The sequence below is a fragment of the Haematobia irritans genome, chromosome 5 (genome assembly GCF_050003625.1).
Source record: "Haematobia irritans isolate KBUSLIRL chromosome 5, ASM5000362v1, whole genome shotgun sequence".
Classification (NCBI taxonomy): Eukaryota; Metazoa; Arthropoda; class Insecta; order Diptera; family Muscidae; genus Haematobia; species Haematobia irritans.
This window is the reverse complement of record NC_134401.1, coordinates 60,676,668-60,698,090: the sequence shown is the minus strand read 5'-3', so window position 1 is coordinate 60,698,090 and position 21,423 is coordinate 60,676,668. Positions and strand designations below refer to the sequence as shown.

Sequence of the window (21,423 nt, the reverse complement as noted above, 5' to 3'; positions counted from 1 at the left end):
AAATTTCGTATTTCCCACAAGTCTAGAATTTTAAAAATGTGTATAATATACCACAAATGCGCCACATAAAGCACATACACCTAAACAAGGGAAAGCAGATGTACACTCAAACAAAAGTGAACCCTACACAGAAAAAATATCACCAAAATATTTCCACTTAAAAAGTTAATTGAAGTTGATTTTTTTTTTCAATTAATAAATTAATTGTAACAATTAACTTTTCATATAGAAACTTTCAAGATAGAAACATTAAGTTAAATAAGTCAATCATACTAACGCATGTTTGAAACGTTTGACCTCAAATATTTTCAAAAATTCACAATTTTTCTAGAATGGATTTAGTATTTTTATCGGCAAAATTTGAATTCTTTGTCCCATTTTATTAATTCTTACTCTGTTTTTAATCTATTTGAAACAAAAAAAGTTAAAATTACTCATTAAAAAATTAAAAAATTACTCATGAAAAAAGCAAGTTATAAAAAATTGAATTAAAAGAACTTCCTTTGTAGTTAAAATAAAGAACATCTTTGGGAGTTCATTTTGGGAAGTGCTTTTAAAGTTGTGACTTTAGAAGAACTTCCAAATTTTTTTTCTGGGATGTTTAAATTTTTAACAAGTATTCTAGAGGCCCTGATGTTTGTCCCAGGCGTGGTACCTATGTTATAAGTATCCTTATACGTACCAAGCAACAATATATTGTTTTGGTGGTTGAGTGTTCTGAACAAACTGGATTTTTGAAGGGAAAACAATACAATTTTTTTAGTGGCGTTCGTTTTGTTCGCAGTATTATGTGCATAGTGGAGGCTTCAAACTTGTTCCAAATAGAGGCACATCTTGCCAAATTCCAGGAGCCGATGGGCATTGGACCTCATCACGTAGAATCGCACTAAACTTTTTCAAATGCCTATAAAAACCGATTTAATGATTTTATCACATAAAAAAGTAAGGTTTTCAACTTAAAACACTTTAATACAAGAAGTCATAAACCATCACGCTGCAAATCATATAAAAAATAAAGTTATGTATGAATAAAAATCAGAAAAGATCAGCGGGACCTCATCACGCACACAAGGGTTAATTTTCAATTAAAAATTTGTTTCAAACAATAAATTGTTAATCAAACTAGAACCACAAAGCCAAATCAGAAAGTAATTGAAAATAGTTACATTTTTTAATTAAAAAAATTAATTAAGTTTTGCAATCAACATCAATTAAATTTTTAATTGAATAAATTAAAAAATTAATTGAAATTTGGCAATGAAATAGTAATCAAGTATATTAAAACCGTGATTGATCATTTTTGTGATAATTAAAACAAGTATATACGGCCGTAAGTTCGGCCAGGCCGAATCTTATGTACCCTCCACCATGGATTACGTAGAAACTTCTATGAAAGACTGTCATCCACAATCGAATTACTTGGGTTGCGGTAACACTTGCTGATGGCAATTGTGAGTTAGTCCATATTTGGTATATATTAGACAAAAAAAGGTATGTATAGGTAAGTCTACAAATAATTACAAATCGATATGGACTTTTTTTACACGGTACGTAGAGAGAGCCAGAATTGAAAATTTCCTCCTCCAAGAGGCTCCAAAACGAAATCTCGGGATCGGTTTATATGGAGACTATATATGATTATGGACTGATATGGACCACTTTTGGCATGGTTGTTAAATACCATATACTACCACCACGTACCAAATTTCAACCAGATCGGATGAATTTTTGCTTTTCCAAAAGGCACCGGAGATCAAATCTGGGGATCGGATTATATGGGGGCTATATATATAATTATGAACCGAATTCGACCAATTTTTGCATGGGTGTTTGAGACCATATTTTAACACCACGTACCAAATTTCAACTGAATCAGATGAATTTTGCTCTTCCAAGAGGATCCGGAGGTCAAATCTGGGGTTTATATGGGGACTATATATAATTATGGACCGATGTGGACCAATTTTTGTATGGTTGTTAGAGACCATATACTAACTCTATGTACCAAATTTCAGCCGGATCGGATGAAATTTGCTTCTCTTAGAGGATCCTCAAGCCCAATTTGGGGGTCCGTTTATATGGGGGCTATACGTAAAAGTGGACCGATATGGCCCATTTGCAATACCATCCGACCTACATCAATAACAACTACTTGTGCCAAGTTTCAAGTCGATAGCTTGTTTCGTTTGGAAGTTAGCGTGATTTCAACAGACGGACGGACGGACATGCTCAGATCGACTCAGAATTTCACCACGACCCAGAATATATATACTTTATGGGGTCTTAGAGCAATATTTCGATGTGTTACAAACGGTATGACAAAGTTAATATACCCCCATCCTATGGTAGAGGGTAAAAATTAATTGGATCAATTAATTCCGTGATTGAATCAGAAAAATTTTTTGTGTGTATATTGCACTAAAGCCAATTTTATTCTATTTTAGTTCATGGGGTCATTATGTTTTGAACAAGTTTTCTAGACTTTAATAATTTTTTGCGTACGTTAGTTAAATAAACTAAAACAGGGAAAAATATACACAAATGAAGCATAAAGATTTACTAAAATCGCCTCTCCCACAAAATAATGCAGTTATTGTACATTTTACCACAAATGCGCCCATAGTGAACTTCGTACAGCGCTAAAGACATTTTGTCCATTTAAACACCAATTTTTATACCCTTCACCACTACTGTGGTACGATTGTCCTAAAATTTGGTATAGGGTCCTGTTTCGGCTCAGAGACGATCCCTATTGATTTTGGAAAAAATCGGTTCAGATTTAGATATAGCTGCCATATATATTTTTCACCGATCTGGTCATAATTGGCGTGTATATCAACCGATCTTCCTCAAATTCCGTACATCCGAATATTTTATGAGTCTCGAAAAACTTGCAAAATATCAGCCAAATCGGTTCAGATTTAGATATAGCTCCCATATATAGCTTTCGCCAGATTTACACTCATTTGCCCACAGAGACCAATTTTTTGCTCCGATTTAGTTGAAATTTTGCATATGGAGTAGAATTAGCATTGTAACTATGCGTGCCAAATTTGGTTGAAATCGGTTCAGATTTAGATATAGCTCCCATATATAGCTTTCGTCCGATTTACACTCTAATGACCACAGAGGACAATTTTTGCTCCGAATTAGTTGAAATTTTGCACAGGAAGTAGAATTAGCATTGTAGCTATGTGTGCCAAATTTGGTTGAAATCGGTTCAGATTTAGATATAGCTCCCATATATAGCTTTCACCCGATTTACACTCATATGACCACAGAGGCCAATTTTTTGCTACGATTTAATTGAAATTTTGCACAGGGAGTAGAATTAGCATTGTAGCTATGCGTGCCAAATTTGGTTGAAATCGGTTCCGATTTAGATATATCCCCCATATAGCTTTCGCCCGATTTACACTCATATGACCACAGAGGCCAATTTTCAACTCCGATTTAGTTGAAATTTTGCACAGGGAGTAGAATTAGCATTGTAGCTATGCGTGCCAAATTTGGTTGACATCGGTTCAGATTTAGATATAGCTCCCATATATATGTTTTTCTGATTTCGACAAAAATGGTCAAAATACCAACATTTTCCTTCTTAAATCGGCACTGCTTAGTCGAAAAGTTGTAAAAATGACTAATTTTCCTACACGCAAAAAATAATTCTTTCCTCCCAAACGAAATTTTAGACAAACAAAGTTCGTTTCTCATTGGCTGTTCGCTGTAAGGAAGTGTATTTGGAAGAAAAGTATATACTTTTTGTGATAAACGTTTATTCTTTTCCAGGATGTAAAAACAATTTCATAAAGACAAATTCAAAAAAAAAAAATGTTTCTTGCTAATTGCATTTTCCCTCACATCTTTCTCACATCCACGAGTTTTTTTAGTTCTTAACACCTTTTCCTGTAATACCAACAATGTAGAAGAAATTATACGATTTTATAAATTTTTAAAAGTTGTTTACCTTTCGGCTGGACGGAGAATCGAACCGCGGACCATGCACTTTGTAAGCCAACACACTAACCACTGAGCTATGTACCTGTTATGGTCATCAATAGATAAATATCCATATAAGTTATATTTATATAGCATAGCTTGCGGCGCCCACGAACCGAATAAACAAAGTTTATTTAACAGAAACAAACATTTAGTTTGCCACCGTGGAGCAGTGGTTGCTACGTCCGACTTGCATGCCAAGGGTGGGTTCGGTCCCTGCTTCGACGAAAGTTTGTTTGTTTTTTTTTACATATATTCCAGATATGTTCGTAAGATTCCGAAAAAATGTTCAACATTACATTGTAGTGTATTAAATTTTGAACTGTAAAATGTGTCTTATTAAAGACCTAAAGTCAGAAAAGAACAGTGTTTGATATAAACGAAATGGACTGTGTTGTTGTTTCAAAAATAACTTTTTTTATTGCAAAAATAAAAATTTTGTAACAAACGAATTTTTTTGGTAACGTGAATGAATCAACCCCAGGACCGGTACAGGGTTAGTCCATGGTTTGTATGGACCATTCACAGTTCTGCTCCAAACGTATGGAATGGACCGGTCACTTTAAGATGGGTTTGTCATTGGCTGGGAAAATTTACACTTTAGGACACGACTTGGACTCATCCCAAAGGACACGTCCTGGAACAACTACCCCATAGACAACTGCTCATGAAACAGTCTGGGACAAACTTTTAAGGCCCTGTTTCCATCCGTATCGCACGAGAAAGTAATATGTTGAACAATAAATAATTCTGATAGTTGTATTGTAGTAAAAGTGTGGATTCAAAAATATTTTAATATTAAGTGACTATAAAAATCAATAAATTATATGACAATTAAAAAATTTGATAAACTGGTGCACTAGTCCTGTAATGGGTCCATTAGTGGCAATTTGCACTAATTTCCCGTAGGGTACATATATTTTTTAATCTCGGCGGGCTATAGGCTTTTGTTGAACATTTTAGTTAACATTTTCGTATATGAACCTAATTTTCTAAAATTACCCAAATGTTCCTTCCTGGTGGGTTCACTGTTTTTATGTTTGGCGAGAAAGTGACATTTTTGCTTAATTTTGGTAATAATTTTTCTTGAATTCGTCGAAACTTATTTTTTTGGTCTCGGCGGACAATAGGCGTTTGTATCTGATTTCGACAACAATTTTATGTTTGGCTAGAAAATAACATTGTTGCCTATCCAAAAATAACAATTTGGCTTTGCCACATAGTCTTGATGTATTTTTCCTCCGCATCATTGTATGAGCTGTCATGATGCGGAGGAAAAGGAATCAATTAAACACCTCTTGTGTGAGTGTCCTGCATTTTGTGTGAGGCGTAAGCAAATTTTAGGGGCATATAGCTTTAGATTACTGGCGGACCTGGAAAACGTTAACTTAAGTAGTCTGCTAATGTTTTTGGAGCAATCTGGTTGGTTCAACAGAAGAAAATAATCGAGAAGGTTCAGCGGTTAAAACTAGAAGTGCCCATATGTAATAGGTACTTTTACTTAATGTGGACTGAATAGTCTAAGTGAGCCTGAAACTTAATCGGGCAGTCACTTTAACCTTGGTCTACTGTAAATTTTCTTTGAGTGTATATTTCTCTGATATCAATTTTCTCACTTTAACCTAACCCAATGCCATGGATTGAAATTGTAAGCCTTATTTCTAATTAAAGTTCATTTGAACACGTAATAGCAAAAGCAATCATTATTTTGGTTGGTGAGTACTCATGTAATAAAGTCATTAGGTGTGTATGATTTAGATCCAGTGAACTTTGCTTTGGCATAGCAATTCAGATTTCCAACAACATCTTAGACGAGCTTATAATTGAAATGTAGAGTTATGAATAATAAAATGCGAACTTCATTTCCTTCATTGCAGGAGCTTACATACATTCCCAAAAACAATTATTCAATAAACTCCTTTCTCTTCATTACAAAAAAAACTTGCAGATTCGACACTGTAGTTTTTTGCCTTTCTTTTTCTCTGATTAAAAGATTTATGCAAACCTCCCCACAATGCGATAAAGTAAAAGTTAATTATCTCTAGACATGGAAAAAATGAACTCCGATTTTCTTTGTCTGATCTATGATTTCTGTGAAATTGTTTTCAATCAAATCAACCTCCAAAGTCAGCAACAACGTCATCATCCGTCCATCAGCAACAATCCCCGGCATCAACGACATTGACTTAACATGGTTGGTACAAACGAACCAGTCTCCCCATTTCATAGGCAGAATGTTGTGCCAAGAAAAAAATGCAAGTTTCACTGTCATACAAACATACATTAGCAGTGTTTTTTTGCTTGATTTTTGGTCACAGAGCCTAAAGAAAAAATTGTTGCTGGATCATTGCTAAAACAGAAATTCAACTCCAATGATTGAACCAGATTAAGGGATCTAAGCAAAAAAGCTTTACTTGGATACAAAGATTTTGATCTTTGAAATAAAACCTTAATGGGAAAGCAATCTGACTTTTGAAAATGGTTTTAAATTCATATGGTCGATATTTTAGTTAATTTAAAGATTAAATTTTTAAGACAGAAATGTTTTTGCCTTACTTATGTGTATACATAGGGCTTGCACGGAGGGACGCAAACCTCTAAGTTAATCTTTGTTTAAACGATGTGTTTAAACTTACTTTTAATAAAAATTTAATTGTATTGAAAAATTTGTCCTAATGTTGTATACATTTAATCTCGTAAAATTTAGGTGGCTTTATGATATTTTTTGTGTTTCTTTAGAGCCATTTTAAAATGGATAACTCTAGAGGATAACTTTCCTCTAGAGTTAACCATTCAGGCCAAATAAAAATTTCCACGTGAGAGTAGTGCTTTTTCTACACTAAAAATATAAAACAAATCTTGGATCCAAATCTTTGATGTCACTTAAGGAGTTTAGTATTGATTCCGTTTTTTTTTTTTTTTAATTAAAAATTAGAACAGACACTTTTATGTAAACAGATTCTTTCTAGTTACCCTAAAAAAGTGGAGTCGAAATTCAAAAAATTTTGCATTTTTGGTAATCTATACCAAATTTGTGGGAAATGCGAATTTAGTAAATTTATATGCTTCTTTTGTAAAAACAATTTCGTAAAGACTAACTCAAAAAAGTCTTTTCTGGCTAATTGCATTTTCCTCATTTCTCACATCGATGATGTGTTTTTAGTTCTTACACACAAAGAAAATTTCATTAAAAGGCAGCCAACGAAAATTGATATAACGAAACATTTTCATTAATACAATGAAAATATTCGTTAATAGTACGAAACGTTACGTTGATTTGCAGAAAACTCTTTATATTAACGAAAAATTCATTGTATTAACGAATTCATTGGCTTACTTTTAACGACACATTTCGTTAATATAACGAAACGTTTTCTACTAGTGTAGCACCTTTTTCTGTAATACAAACAATGTAGAAGAAATTATTCGATTTTATATATTTTTTTAATTTAACCTTTTGGGACGGAGAATCGAATCGCAGACCATGCAATTTGTAAGCCAACACTCTATCGTACTATTAACGAACGGGCTTCGTTGACTGTTTTTCGTTAATATTACGAAATTTTTCGTTATAAGAACGAAAGTGATCGTTAATATAATGAAATCAATCGTTAAAAGACAATTTTGTTGTTTTGGGTTTCGTTATATTAATGAAACACTTTTCGTTAATATAACGGATATTAACTTTGTAATTTTTTCAAGAATTAGAATAAAAATTTTTTCCAAGATGAAATTATTATAATCATGTGCACATAGAGAGTAATTTTTGGAAACTTTTAGCACTTAAAACAGTCGTTTTATATACTCCGAAACTGGAATTGAAAATTTCATTTATAAAACGAAAGCGATCGTTAATATAATGATATGGATCGTTAAAACATACATTTTAAATTGTTATAAAGGGTGATTTGTTAAGAGCTTGATAACTTTTTTTAAAAAAAAAACGCATAAAATTTGCAAAATCTCATCGGTTCTTTATTTGAAACGTTAGATTGGTCCATGACATTTACTTTTTGAAGATAATTTCATTTAAATGTTGACCGCGGCTGCGTCTTAGGTGGTCCATTCGGAAAGTCCAATTTTGGGCAACTTTTTCGAGCATTTCGGCCGGAATAGCCCGAATTTCTTCGGAAATGTTGTCTTCCAAAGCTGGAATAGTTGCTGGCTTATTTCTGTAGACTTTAGACTTGACGTAGCCCCACAAAAAATAGTCTAAAGGCGTCAAATCGCATGATCTTGGTGGCCAACTTACCGGTCCATTTCTTGAGATGAATTGTTCTCCGAAGTTTTCCCTCAAAATGGCCATAGAATCGCGAGCTGTGTGGCATGTAGCGCCATCTTGTTGAAACCGCATGTCAACCAAGTTCAGTTCTTCCATTTTTGGCAACAAAAAGTTTGTTAGCATCGAACGATAGCGATCGCCATTCACCGTAACGTTGCGTCCAACAGCATCTTTGAAAAAATACGGTCCAATGATTCCACCAGCGTACAAACCACACCAAACAGTGCATTTTTCGGGATGCATGGGCAGTTCTTGAACGGCTTCTGGTTGCTCTTCACTCCAAATGCGGCAATTTTGCTTATTTACGTAGCCATTCAACCAGAAATGAGCCTCATCGCTGAACAAAATTTGTCGATAAAAAAGCGGATTTTCTGCCACTGATTTTGGTAATAAAATTCAATGATTTGCAAGCGTTGCTCGTTAGTAAGTCTATTCATGATGAAATGTCAAAGCATACTGAGCATCTTTCTCTTTGACACCATGTCTGAAATCCCACGTGATCTGTCAAATACTAATGCATGAAAATCCTAACCTCAAAAGAATCACCCTTTATTTCGTCATATTAATGAAATATGTTCGTTAATAATACGAATGGGAGTTTGAGTATTTCTGCCTCTCCTTACTCTCTCTCTCCCTCTAAAACGTCTCTCCATACTCTCTCTAATGCGTCTGTAGCGTAGAGGTGTGCAAGTGTACGAAATTGTCGTGAATCACGAAAAATTTCGAGACTCACGCTGATGGCAACGGCGTGAGCGTGAGCCACGAAAATAATTTCTTCGTGAGTGTGCGTGAGTAACGAATTTTGGAAAACACGCTCACAAAAATAATCCCGCCAACAAACATAAAACGCTTACGAGATGAATTTATTTACAATTTTAATGACACCCAGGATTTTAAGAGTCTAATAACGCTCTCGATTTTAATCATGATCACGTTTTCAAACACGTGTGTTTCAAAACACGTAAATTAGTCATAAAATTATTCGTGAGTCACGACATTCTTCGTGAGTCACGGTATTTTTCGTGAGTCACGACATTTCGTGCGGGAGTAACAATTTTCTTTTCGTGAGCGTGAGTCCTACACACAATATCGTGCGTGAGTAAGATTTTCGGTCGTGAGTGTGCGTGTGTTAAATATTACTCACGTACACACCTCTACTGTAGCGTTTATGTAATTTGTACATACACATGTAAACATGACAATAAGCACATGTTTGCGTGTGCATATTGAAAAACAAACGGTAAAAAGTTCAACTGAAAACTTGTCTGATGGGCAAATCTTGAGTTGAATTGGTGTTTTTTGTATATTCGCAAGAAATTTAGTGTACATTTTTAATCTTTAGTGAAAATGCCCCGGGGAAGTGAACTTTCAGATGAAGAAGGCGGAACACTAATAGAAAAAGTTTCCTTATATTAACGAAATGTGTCGTTAAAAGTCAGCCAAGGAAAAAAAAGCGTTAATGCAACGAATTTTTTCGTTAATATAACGAATTTTCTGTAAATCAAAGTAACATTTCGTACTACTAACGAATATTTTCATTGTATTTATGAAAATGCTTCGTTATATCTATGAAAATGTTTCGTTGGCTGATTTTTAATGAAACTTTCTTTGTGTGTACACTACCAATGACTTCACTCAAATGCAATAATTGGCTGGGTTTCTTTAATATAACGTTTGTGTTCATTTATACAACGTTCGCCTTTCATTCATACAATGAAAAAACTGTGATTGATTTTCATTCATACAACGTATAAGCTGCATCCATACAATGAATAAATTTCATTCATACAACGAATAATATTCGTTAATACAACGAGAAGGCTACGTAACAGCAACGTAATTATTCGTTTATACTACGAAATGTATTCCATAAAGGGTTTCGTAAATAGAATGTAAAATTACGTTGCTAAAACGAAATGCTACTTTGGCTGACTTTTAATGAAGAATTTCGTTAATACAACGTAGAAATTCATCATATTAGCTGCTATTGTCATCAGTAGACAATTATATTTATAAGTTATATTTCTATAGCATAGTTTGCGGCGCCCACGAGCCGATTTAACAAATTTTATTTAACAGAAACACACATTTAGTTGGGCACCGTGGGGCAGTGGTTGGTACGTCCGCCTTGCATACCAAGGGTCCTGCGTTCGATCCCTGCTTCGACCAATACCAAAGAGTTTTTTTTTTTGTACATATATACCAGATATGTTCGGAAGATTCCGAAAAGATGTTCAACATTACATACTACTATATTAAATTTTTACTATGAAACTGTAAAATGTGTCTTATTAAAGACTTAAAATGAGAAAAGAACAGTGCTTGATATAAACGAAATGGACTGTGTTGTTGGTTCAAAAATATTTTTTTATTGAAAAAATAAAAATTTTGTAACAAACGATTTTTTTTGGTGATAAAAGTTTACAATTTCCGAAGATATTCAAAAAGCTCTAACAAAAGAAAAACGTTTTTGTGTCGTACACGTTTTCCAAACGTTTTTTGCGTGTAAATAAAACATATGGAAGTGAGAGAGTTGTAGGAAGAGATAAATTTAGTCCAGAAATTAAAAAAAATGTATGTACGGCCGTAAGTTCGGCCAGGCCGAAGCTTATGTACCCTCCACCATGGATTGCGTAGAAACTTCTGCTAAACACTGCCATCCACAATCGAATTACTTAAGTTGCGGTAACGCTTGCCGATGGCAAGGTATCTTAAAACCTCCTAACACCGCCTTCTAAATTGTATATAAGTCCATACATGGTATATATTAAATAAAAAAAATCGTTTAAATACGTATATAATTCAGTTTGACAAAATTTTCTATAGAAATAAAATTTTGACAAAATTTTCTATAGAAATAAAATTTTAACAAAATTTTCTATAGAAATAAAATTTTCATAAAATTTTCTATAGAAATAAAATTTGAACAAAATTTTTATAGAAATAAAGTTTTGACAAAATTTTGTATAGAAATTAAATTTTAACAAAATTTTCTATAGGAAAAAAATTAATAAAAATTTTCTATAGAAATAAAATTTTGACAAAATTTTCTATAGAAATGAAATTTTGACAAAATTTTCTGTAGAAATGAAATTTTGACAAAATTTTCTATAGAAATAAAATTTTCTATAAAAATAAAATTTTGACAAAATTTTCTATAGAAATAAAATTTTGGTAGATTATTTTTGGCTCGAGTGGCAAACATGATTATGAACCGTTATGGACCAATTTTTGTGTGATTGGAGATAACTATATACCGATATGGACCAATTTTGGTATGGTTGTTAGCGGCCATGTACTAACACCACGTTCCAAATTTGAACCGGACCAAGAGGCTCCGGAGGTCAAATCTGGGGATCGGTTTATATTGGGTCTATATATTATTATGAACCGATGTGGACCAATTTTTTCATGGTTGTTAGAGACTATATACTACCACGATGTACCAAATTTCAGCAAGATCGGATGAAATTTGCTTCTCTTTGAGGATCCACAAACCAAATCTTGGAATCTGTTTATATGGGGGCTATATATAATTATGGAGCGATATGGACCAATTTTTGCATGGTTGTTAGAGACCATATACCAACACCATGTGCCAAATTTAAGCCGGATCGGATGAAATTTGCTTCTCTTTGAGGCTCCCCAAGCCAAATCGGGGGATCGGTTTATATGGGGGCTATATATAATTATGGACCGATGTGGAGCAATTTTTGCATGGGTGTTAGAGACCATATACCAACACCATGTACCAAATTTTTAGCCTGATCGGATGAAATATGCTTCTCTTATAGGCTCTGCAAGCCAAATTTGGGGTCCGTTTATATGGGTGCTATACGTACTTTTTATAAAAAAGCTTCGTATTTTTTATGACAAATCTTCGTACTTTTTATTAAAAATATTATTGTCAAAAGTGCATTTAGTTTTAGTAACAAGTTTGAAAAATGTCATCACTACTTTAAACCATAAGATTTTGAATAATTTTCAGTTTGGTTGACTCACTTTTTTCAACAAAAACGTTTCGTACTTTTGATGAAGAAATTTAAATGCAGAATGTTTCGTAAAATATTATTAAAAACTTCTTTACAAAAATCTTAAAATTGTGAAGAAAGTTTCGTTAAAAGTACGAACTTTTTCCGAAGAAAAGTTAATGTATAATATTTCGTACACATTTCGTGTATTGGTAAAAAGTTCTTTGTAAAAAAATTAAAATTTCGCTGTTTTATTGAAGAATTTCGGAAAATAATTAATAAAGAACGTTTCGTAAAATTAACGCAGAGAATTCTTTTGGCTTAGACGACGTCAACGTTAACCACAAACATAATTTATTATTCTTGCAAATAAACCTTTTTACCGCGAGAACAAAATTTCTAAACGATGTCTAAAATTTCATTTGGAAGTGAAGAATTTTCGTGTATGTACCTATATAGTAAGAAGCAATATGGTGAGGGTGTATGTAGCTTCTATTAGAATTTGGAATTTGAGCTGATGTCAACCTAATCCAGTTGTTTCCCTAAAACTATCACTATTGGCTCAAATTAGTACCAAGGGTCTTAAATAAGAGAGAAGTTCACCACTGTGGTATCACAATGGACTGAATAGTCTAAGTGAGCCTGATACATCGGGCTGCCACATAACCTAACCTAACCTAAGGGTCTTAAATGCAATTCAATGTCTCTTGATTGAAGGGTGTAAACTTATTGTTGATTTCGTTCAGATACTAGTCTCATTTTTTTTTTGTTTTAATTTTTGATAAATTTTGTTAAATCTGGTTTCACCTTATTCCTCTGGTAAATTTTGTTCGAGAAAACACAACATGAGCTCTTTCACTTTTTTCTGGTGCAGCAACCTAGCACCAAGTATGTTAAAGATAATAACGGAGCATTGCATTTTAAGTCAACTTACCTCGACAACATCCACAGCATTTTCACTTGAAGACATAGTGCTTGTATATATTTGATCGTACAGACAGAAGATGTGTGTTTTTTTTATTTTTTTTTTAAATCGCTTTTGTTGATGGGGAAGTTGTTGGTTTTTGTTGGTCTATGTGTGTGTGTGTGCGTGTGAATGATTTTCACAATTCACTTTAAGTAATCACAGATCGGCTATGAAATTGCAGCTTCACTTTGGAGGTGATCCACAACACGCACACTACCTTGTTACGTTGCTTCTGCTAAGGTCACTCACTCGATGTTATCGATCGATCGATTGGTTATGGTAACCCGCGAACTTTTTTTCCGTTTCTGTTTTTTGTGGTTTTCTTTTATCGCAGCATCTATATTTTATGATGAGATTTTACAACGGTTAAATATTACAACACTTATTATGGCGCTGACCTAACCAACCGGCCTTTTACTTCAGGCGTTTTTTGTGAATGTGAGGTTGTCTGTGTACAGATTTATCTTTGTTTTGTGCTTTTTTCAACGAACGACCACGAAAATTTCACTTTCATCACTTGGGATGTATGATCCATGGACTTTTTCTTTTTGGATGGACTTAATCACTTACTCTTCAACTCACTTGGGTAATTACGATTATTTTCCCATATCAATGACTAGCCATTCATTCATGACCACTGAACACTGAATAAACGACTGTTGTTGCAACACCCAAGCTGGGTAATATTAAACGGTATGGTCAATTAAACACTTAGGCGATCTTTGGAGCATAAGAAAATCCCCAATGACTGAACTAAAATACAGTTACAAGTAAAAGTTGATAGCGATGGTGTGAAGCCCGCGAATAAATTCCGCTCAGCGTTTAATATTTTTTTGTTTGATTTAATGATTGAACTGGAATCGCTTTAAATACACACAAAAATATTCCACTAGCATCCCCAAAATTAGAGGCTGCTGGAGGTTTCAGGTTGACGGTTTTTAGTGGTCGAATTTAAAAAAACTTGGGACTTTTGTTTACGCGCTTGCCGGTCTGTTGCACAGCTAAGTTAGCGAACGATTAATACTTTGACGTTTGGGTTTTGGGTTTGCTGGGGTCGTTTACCAGTCTTGTGGCCGAGCAATTCGTGTTGTTGCGGGTTTGTTTTTTGTTGATGTGCTGTGTGCTGTGTGCAGCAACAAACAAAGCTTATGCGATCGACAGCAATCAGCATTAAACGAGGAGTTTGTTGACGATCAACAACAGCGATATCATTGCTGGGTGCCAAGTCCAGCTACCGATAGGGAGCTTTCAAGTTTCTTTTGGTAAAAAAAAAATTGATAAAGCTTTTTTTATGCATGAATATTTTATACAGGGTATATGGGCAATTCCACGTAAACAACGTAGTACAAACATCATGTTTATCACACAGAAACCATGAATGATTGTCATATACCGCAATCAAATTATGCACTGTTAGAAAAATATGTTTTTCATATGTTCCGATATAAACAAAATGTGTTTCGGTCACAATTTTAAAACACAATATATTTAAGTGCAAACATGTAATGTTCCTAAACTAACACTAAATGTTTGGGACATCTATGTTAATATGTTAGAATATATTATGTTTGAGGCATGAATGTTTCATAACAATCATATGTGTGAATGCAAACATATATAAATTTACAAATTTCGACTAAACATACATATGTTGTGATATTTTATTCAAAGCGACGGAGAGAGTATAGAGAAAGAAATAGAGATGGAAACCTGGAGAGTTGACGAAAGATATCAACATAACACAACGAATGAATCAAAAGAGAACAATTTCTGTGAAACCGTTTGTATGATGCTTCGGAAAACTGTTTTATGATAAGGCAAAAAAAAAGAAAATAGACATTCGGAACCAAGAGAATAGACATTTGAAAAACAAACATCATATGTTTTCGCCTTGAGAGCAGCATTTTATGTATGTGTGGACATGTGTTTTGTTTATCATTTTGCATTATGGGCACAATTCTATTCTTGGTTCGTTAAAAGAAATCAGGGGTCTTCATAAAAATAACGAAAGGGCACTATACTCTTTTTAGAGTGAAATAAGGAGGAAATAGTGAAAAATTAGACAGTAAAATGTATAAAAACAAAGTTTAGTTCCTCTTTATTAATAAGTAGTCCACGAGGAGTTGACGGACACCTTCAAATATAAAAGCGGGCATTAAGTTCGAGTTTTGCAGCTAAAACAATTTAAAAAGTTTATTTTCTTTAAAATGAATTATGTATTAATGAAAAATAAAAGTCATTTTAGAGCGATGGTGTTAAATGCTATTAAAAAACTGTTCACGCCTAAATAAATTTATGTTCATATTATAAAATTATTTATGTATGTTTATTCTCGACTCCACGTTCTTCTTTTGTTAGAGTTTTTGAATTCCTTCCAAATTTTAAAGTTTTGTACCAAAAACAGTTTTTTGTTACAAAATTTTTATTTTCGCAATAAAAAAATAATATTTTCTCCAAAAATCAGTCAATTTCGTTTATATCAAGCACTGTTACTGACTATAAATCTTTGATAACCCACATTTCGAAGTTTCATTATAAAAATTTAATATAGTATAAATATAAATGTGTACATTAAAAAAAAAAGTGTTCGGTCGGAGCAGGGATTGAACCCACGACCCTTTGCATGCAAGGCAGACATGCTAACCACTGCTCCACGTGTCAAAAAAATGTATGTTTCTGTTAAATAATGTTATGTTTGCATGGGCTCGTGGGCGCTGCAAACTATGCTATATAAATGTAACTTATAACGATAATTATCTACTGGTGACTATAACAGCTACGTAGTCCAGTGCATAGTGTGTTGGCTTACAAACTGTATGATCCTCGGTTCGATTCTCCGTGCAGGCGAAAGGTAAAAAAAAGTTATAAAAGTGAATAATTTCTTCAACATTATTTGTATTACAGAAAAAGGTGCCAAGAACTAAAATATTTCGTAGAAGTGAAAATTACGAGTATGTTAGGCAATGAGCACAATCGTCTTTGGGAAAAATTCTTCCAAGCACATAATATTTTTGGGCTCAAAATGCTTCCAAACATATAATATGTTCACATAAAACAAACATATTAATGTTTCGACAGTATCCAATAATATATGTGCTTCCTGCAAAATATGTTTGGAACATATGTTAAAGTAGCGATTTTTTTTGAGGGTGTGGGATTGAACATATTTTAATGCCGTTGCATGTAACATTTTCCCAATTTTGTTCATCTACACGAAGCTCAATAAAAATAAAGTTGAAATTGCAAAAAAAAACGTGTGTCCAATTTAGCTGCCATAATATGGGTAGTGATTTATAAACAAAAATTTGTGTCAATCCGTTTGTATGTATATTCTTTGTCGAGATAAAATTCTGAGTGGATTTAGCTACGTTCGTCCGTCTGTCTATTGAAACAAGCCATCGGGTTTATACTTGGCATAAGTAGTTTGTTTTTATTGATCTAGATTATATAAACCGATCCCCAGATTTGACTTATGGAGCCTCTTCACTGTTAGAAAAATATGTTTTTCATATGTTCCGATATAAACAAAATGTGTTTCGGGCACGATTTTAAACCACAATATATTTAAGTGCGAACATGTAATTTTCCTAAACTAACACTAAATGTTTGGGACATCTATGTTAATATGTTAGAATATATTATGTTTGGGGCATGAATGTTTCATAAAAATCATATGTGTGAATACAAACATATATAAATTTACAAATTTCAACTAAACATACATATGTTGTGATATTTTATTCAAAGCGACAGAGAGAGTATAGAGAGAAATAGAGATTGAAACCGGGAGAGTTGACGAAAGATATCAATATAACACAGCAAAAGAGTCAAAAGAGAACAATTTCTGTGAAACCGCTTGTATGTTGTTTCGGAAAACTGTTTTATGATAAGGCCAAAAATTTGATATGTTTAAGTCTAAATATTATTTAATTTGAATAAAGAGAATATACATTCTGAACCAAGAGAATAGACATTTGAAAAACAAATAGTTTATGTTTTCGCCTTGAGAGCAGCATTTTATGTATGTGTGGACATGTGTTTTGTTTATCATTTTGGCATTATTTTTTTCTTGGTTCGTTAAAAGAAATCAGGGGTCTTCATAAAAATAACGAAAGGGCACTATACTCTTTTTAGAGTTGGGACGGTAAAATGAAATAAGGAGGAAATAGTGAAAAATTACACAGTAAAATGTAAAAAAACAAAGTTTAGTTTCTCTTTATTAAAAAGTAGTCCACGAGGAGTTGACGGACACCATCAAATATAAAAGCGGGCATTAAGTTCGACTTTTACAGCTAAAACAATTTAAAAAGTTTATTTTCTTTAAAATGAATTATTAAAGAAAAATAAAAGGAATTTTAGAGCGATGGTGTTAAATGCTAGTAAAAAACTGTTCACTCCTAAATAAATTTATGTTTATATTATAAAATTATGTATGTATGTTTATACTCGACTCCACGTTCTTCTTTTGTTAGTTTTTGAATTCCTTCCAAATTTTAAAGTTTTGTACAAAAACAGTTTTTTATTACAAGATTGTTATTTTTGCAATAAAAAATAATATTTTATCCAAAAATCATTCAATTTCGTTTATATCAAGCACTGTTACTGACTATAAATCTTTAATAACGCACATTTCGATGTTTCATTTAAAAAAATTAATATAGTATAAATATAAATGTGTAAATTAAAAAAAAAAAAAAAACAAAAAAAAAAATGTTCGGTCGGAGCAGGGATTGAACCCACGACCCTTTGCATGCAAGGCAGACATGCTAACCACTGCTCCACGTGGCAAACAAATGTATGTTTCTGTTAAATAATGTTATGTTTGCATGGGCTCGTGGGCGCTGCAAACTATGCTATATAAATGTAACTTAAAACGATAATTATCTACTGGTGACTATAACAGCTACGTAGCCCAGTGGATAGTGTGTTGGCTTACAAACTGTATGGTCCTCGGTTCGATTCTCCGTGCAGGCGAAAGGTAACATTTAAAAAATTTATAAAAGTGAATAATTTCTTCAACATTATTTGTATTACAGAGAAAGGTGCCAATAACTAAAAAATTTCGTGGAAGTGAAAATTACGAGTATGTTAGGGAATGAGCACAATCGTGTTTGGGAAAAATTCTTCCAAGCATATAATATTTTTGGCTCAAAATGCTTCCAAACATATAATATGTTCACATAAAACAAACATATTAATGTTTCGGCAGTATGCAATAATATATGTGCTTCCTGCAAAATATGTTTGGAACATATGTTAAAGAACCGATTTTTTTTGAGGGTGTTGAGGCTCAAATTTTCATTCGATGCGGTTTCGACACATGATGTCAGTCTTTGTCCTCTAATTACCATGAAGGCTAGGTTAGGTTAAAGTGGCAGCCCGATTAAGTTTCAGGCTCACTTAGACTATTCAGTTCATTGTGATACCACACTGAAAAAAATATTGACCTAATATGGAAGATTATGCAACTTAAATTTTAGGACTCGAAATTTACGTAATGCTAAGGACAAAATTCATTAAAATAATGACATTTTAATTAAAAGAAAGTTTATAATCCTTGCTTCAAAAATTGTTTTCATTAACCCTCTGTTGAAGATGTAGATCTTTGAAGTAAGGCAAATGTTCCTTAAAATAAAGAAACACATTTTTAATTTAACTCAACTGACATATTGAATTTTTAAATTTAAGATAAAAACGCTTCAAATATAGGCTAAGACTTATTTTAAGGATTTGCATCTTTGGTTTAAAGTTTTTTTGTTTTAATATTAAGAAAACAGTTTTTACTTTGAAGTACTTGGCATAATTTGGATTTTGAAACTGGAATTTGTTTGTACATCAATACCTTTATTAATATATCACAAACAGAGAATAAAAACTCGATGAATGAGATCTGTATCCAATTTTAATTTTATCGATCCTAGATTTAAAGCCAGGGAGGTCCGTAAAAAATGTCTTTATTTTAAAGAAGCCGCATCTTTGGCTCGGAATCAATACCAAAATCCTTAAAGGAAGGTCAAAATCTTTGGATCCAAGTAAACTTTTTTCGAGTGCACATTAACTAAAAGTATCTATTACATATGGGCACTTCTAGTTTTAACCGCTGAAACTACACGATTATTTTCTTTTGTTGAACCAAACAGATTGTTCCAAAAAAACATTAGCAGACTGCTTAAGTTAACATTTTCCAGGTCCGCAAGTAATCCAAAGCTGTTTGCCCCTAATGTTCGTTTACGCCTTAAGGCCGGTATGCACCTCTACCGAAAAATTTCATTCCCATAAGAAATGCATTGCTATTTATGCTAACGAAATTTTCGGTAGTGTTCAATTTCCAAAGCTGGTACGCACCTCTAATGAAAATAACAGGGTTGTCAAAAGCATATTTTAGCAGCAAACATTTAATTTATTACAATCATTGTGTGCGCAAAAGTTTTAAAAGGTCTGTAAATAATAAACAATTTATTTGAGGAATATTTGGAACATATATTAACAATTTTTAAAAGCGATTAGCTGGTTTAAAATTTGTGTTCACAGCCCTGTTTTTTTTTGTTGTAGACTTAAATAAATTTTTGCTACCGAAAATTTCGCTAGAGGTGCATACCGGCCTTTACACAAAATGTAGGACATACACACAAGAGGTGTTTAATCTATTCCTTTTCTTCTGCATCATGACAACTCATGTCATTATACTTCGCGCCAATAGTTTTTGCAAACTCGTCTATCAGGCAGCGACCCTTTATATGTAAGGTAGTTCCTAGCCTTGCCAACTCATCCGCTACGCAGTTTCGCGGTATGTTCCTATGGGTACTGCTCATTCATCACGTTGAGAGATTTGTGGCAGTCGATGGCCGTTTTCGAGTAAAGGAACACAGAGTCCAAGGATTTTATTGCAGGTTGACTGTCTGAGTATATAGCATTTTAACTTCAAATGAAACTATATTCAAATCAAATGAAACCTTTTTCAAATCAAACGAAACTTTTTTCATTTCAAATGAAACTTTTTGCAAATCAAATGAAACTATAAAATCAATGAATGAATTTTTAATTAGCTCACAAAATTATTTTCTAATATTTCAGTCTTACAATATGAATTCGAATAAAAAAGTAGTTCAAAATTAAAAAAAAAATACAAAAGATTCATTCATTTTAGTTTCATTTGAAATGAAAAAGCTTTCATTTGATTTGTAAAAGTTTTCATTTGATTTGAAAAAGGATTCATTTGATTTGAAAAAAAGGTTTCATTTGATTTGAAAAAGGATTCAGTTGAAATGTAAAAGGTTTCAATTGAAGTGAAAATGCTATATGTATATTAATGCCAATATTTGTTGGAACATTACTTCTCAGCCAATTCGTCACCTCTCTTATTGCTAATATTTCCGCATGAAAAACACTACAGTGACTTATTTCGCTATTCGAAGTTCCAGGTCTTTAGAATATACTCCGAAACCCACTTGTCTATCCAATTTGGAGCCATCAGTGTAGAAATCTATATAACGTTTATTCTCTGGGATCTGTGTGCACCACGCCTCACTGTTGGGAATTAGAGTTTCCAACTTTTTGTCGAAGCTATTATGAAACTTTACACCCATGCGCTATGGGCGGAAATTGAAAATGTATGGCAAAAATTACACTAGTTTACAAAATATTTTTTGTTCATGTACATTTGATGAGATGTAACTTTTCTTATGTATTTTGATCTGCTGAATTCGAAAAAACAATTTAAATTTTTATGGAATGTTTTTGAGACATCCCGTTATTTTTAGTTTTTCGCTCTTTTTTCACTAAACAAATTATATCTCGAGTTAGAAATGTCTGATTATATCGTTGTTGGTAATTAAATGAAAGGTATTGAGATGACGAATAATCGTGTATAATTGGATCTGTGATAATTTAAGTGGTTCAAAAAATATCGATGGAAAAATGGCAAAAATGCATTTTTGTGTGGCCGAGTGGAATTTTTGTGTGGGTGAGTGGCTCGTATTTGCATGATTTGACATCGGATTTGTTCACTCAATTGATTATAACTTTGTCATTTTTCGGTCGATTTCTTCTAGTTGGTCTTATTACTTACGTTAGAGAATCATCTATACGACCATAAAGGTTAAAGGATTTTTTCAATGGTTTGTACTATTCCGGTGGAAAAGGGTCACTGTAAAACATGATTTTTTGAAAATGTGCCCTTTTTGCATCGATATTTTTTTTTAACC

At 33.0% G+C, this 21,423-nt stretch overlaps 1 protein-coding gene across 1 annotated transcript in view; it reads right to left on the bottom strand.

Annotated features, from left to right (window-relative positions):
• Fatp2 (Fatty acid transport protein 2) overlaps nt 1-14,318 on the bottom strand; it is a 158,910-nt gene extending 144,592 nt beyond the window's left edge. Inside the window, exon 1 of the mRNA XM_075313392.1 lies at nt 13,187-14,318. Within this exon, the coding sequence (XP_075169507.1) occupies nt 13,187-13,222 (36 nt within the window). The 5' untranslated portion in view covers nt 13,223-14,318. The remainder of the gene's footprint in view (nt 1-13,186) is intronic.
• Between the last annotated feature and the right edge of the window lie 7,105 nt (nt 14,319-21,423).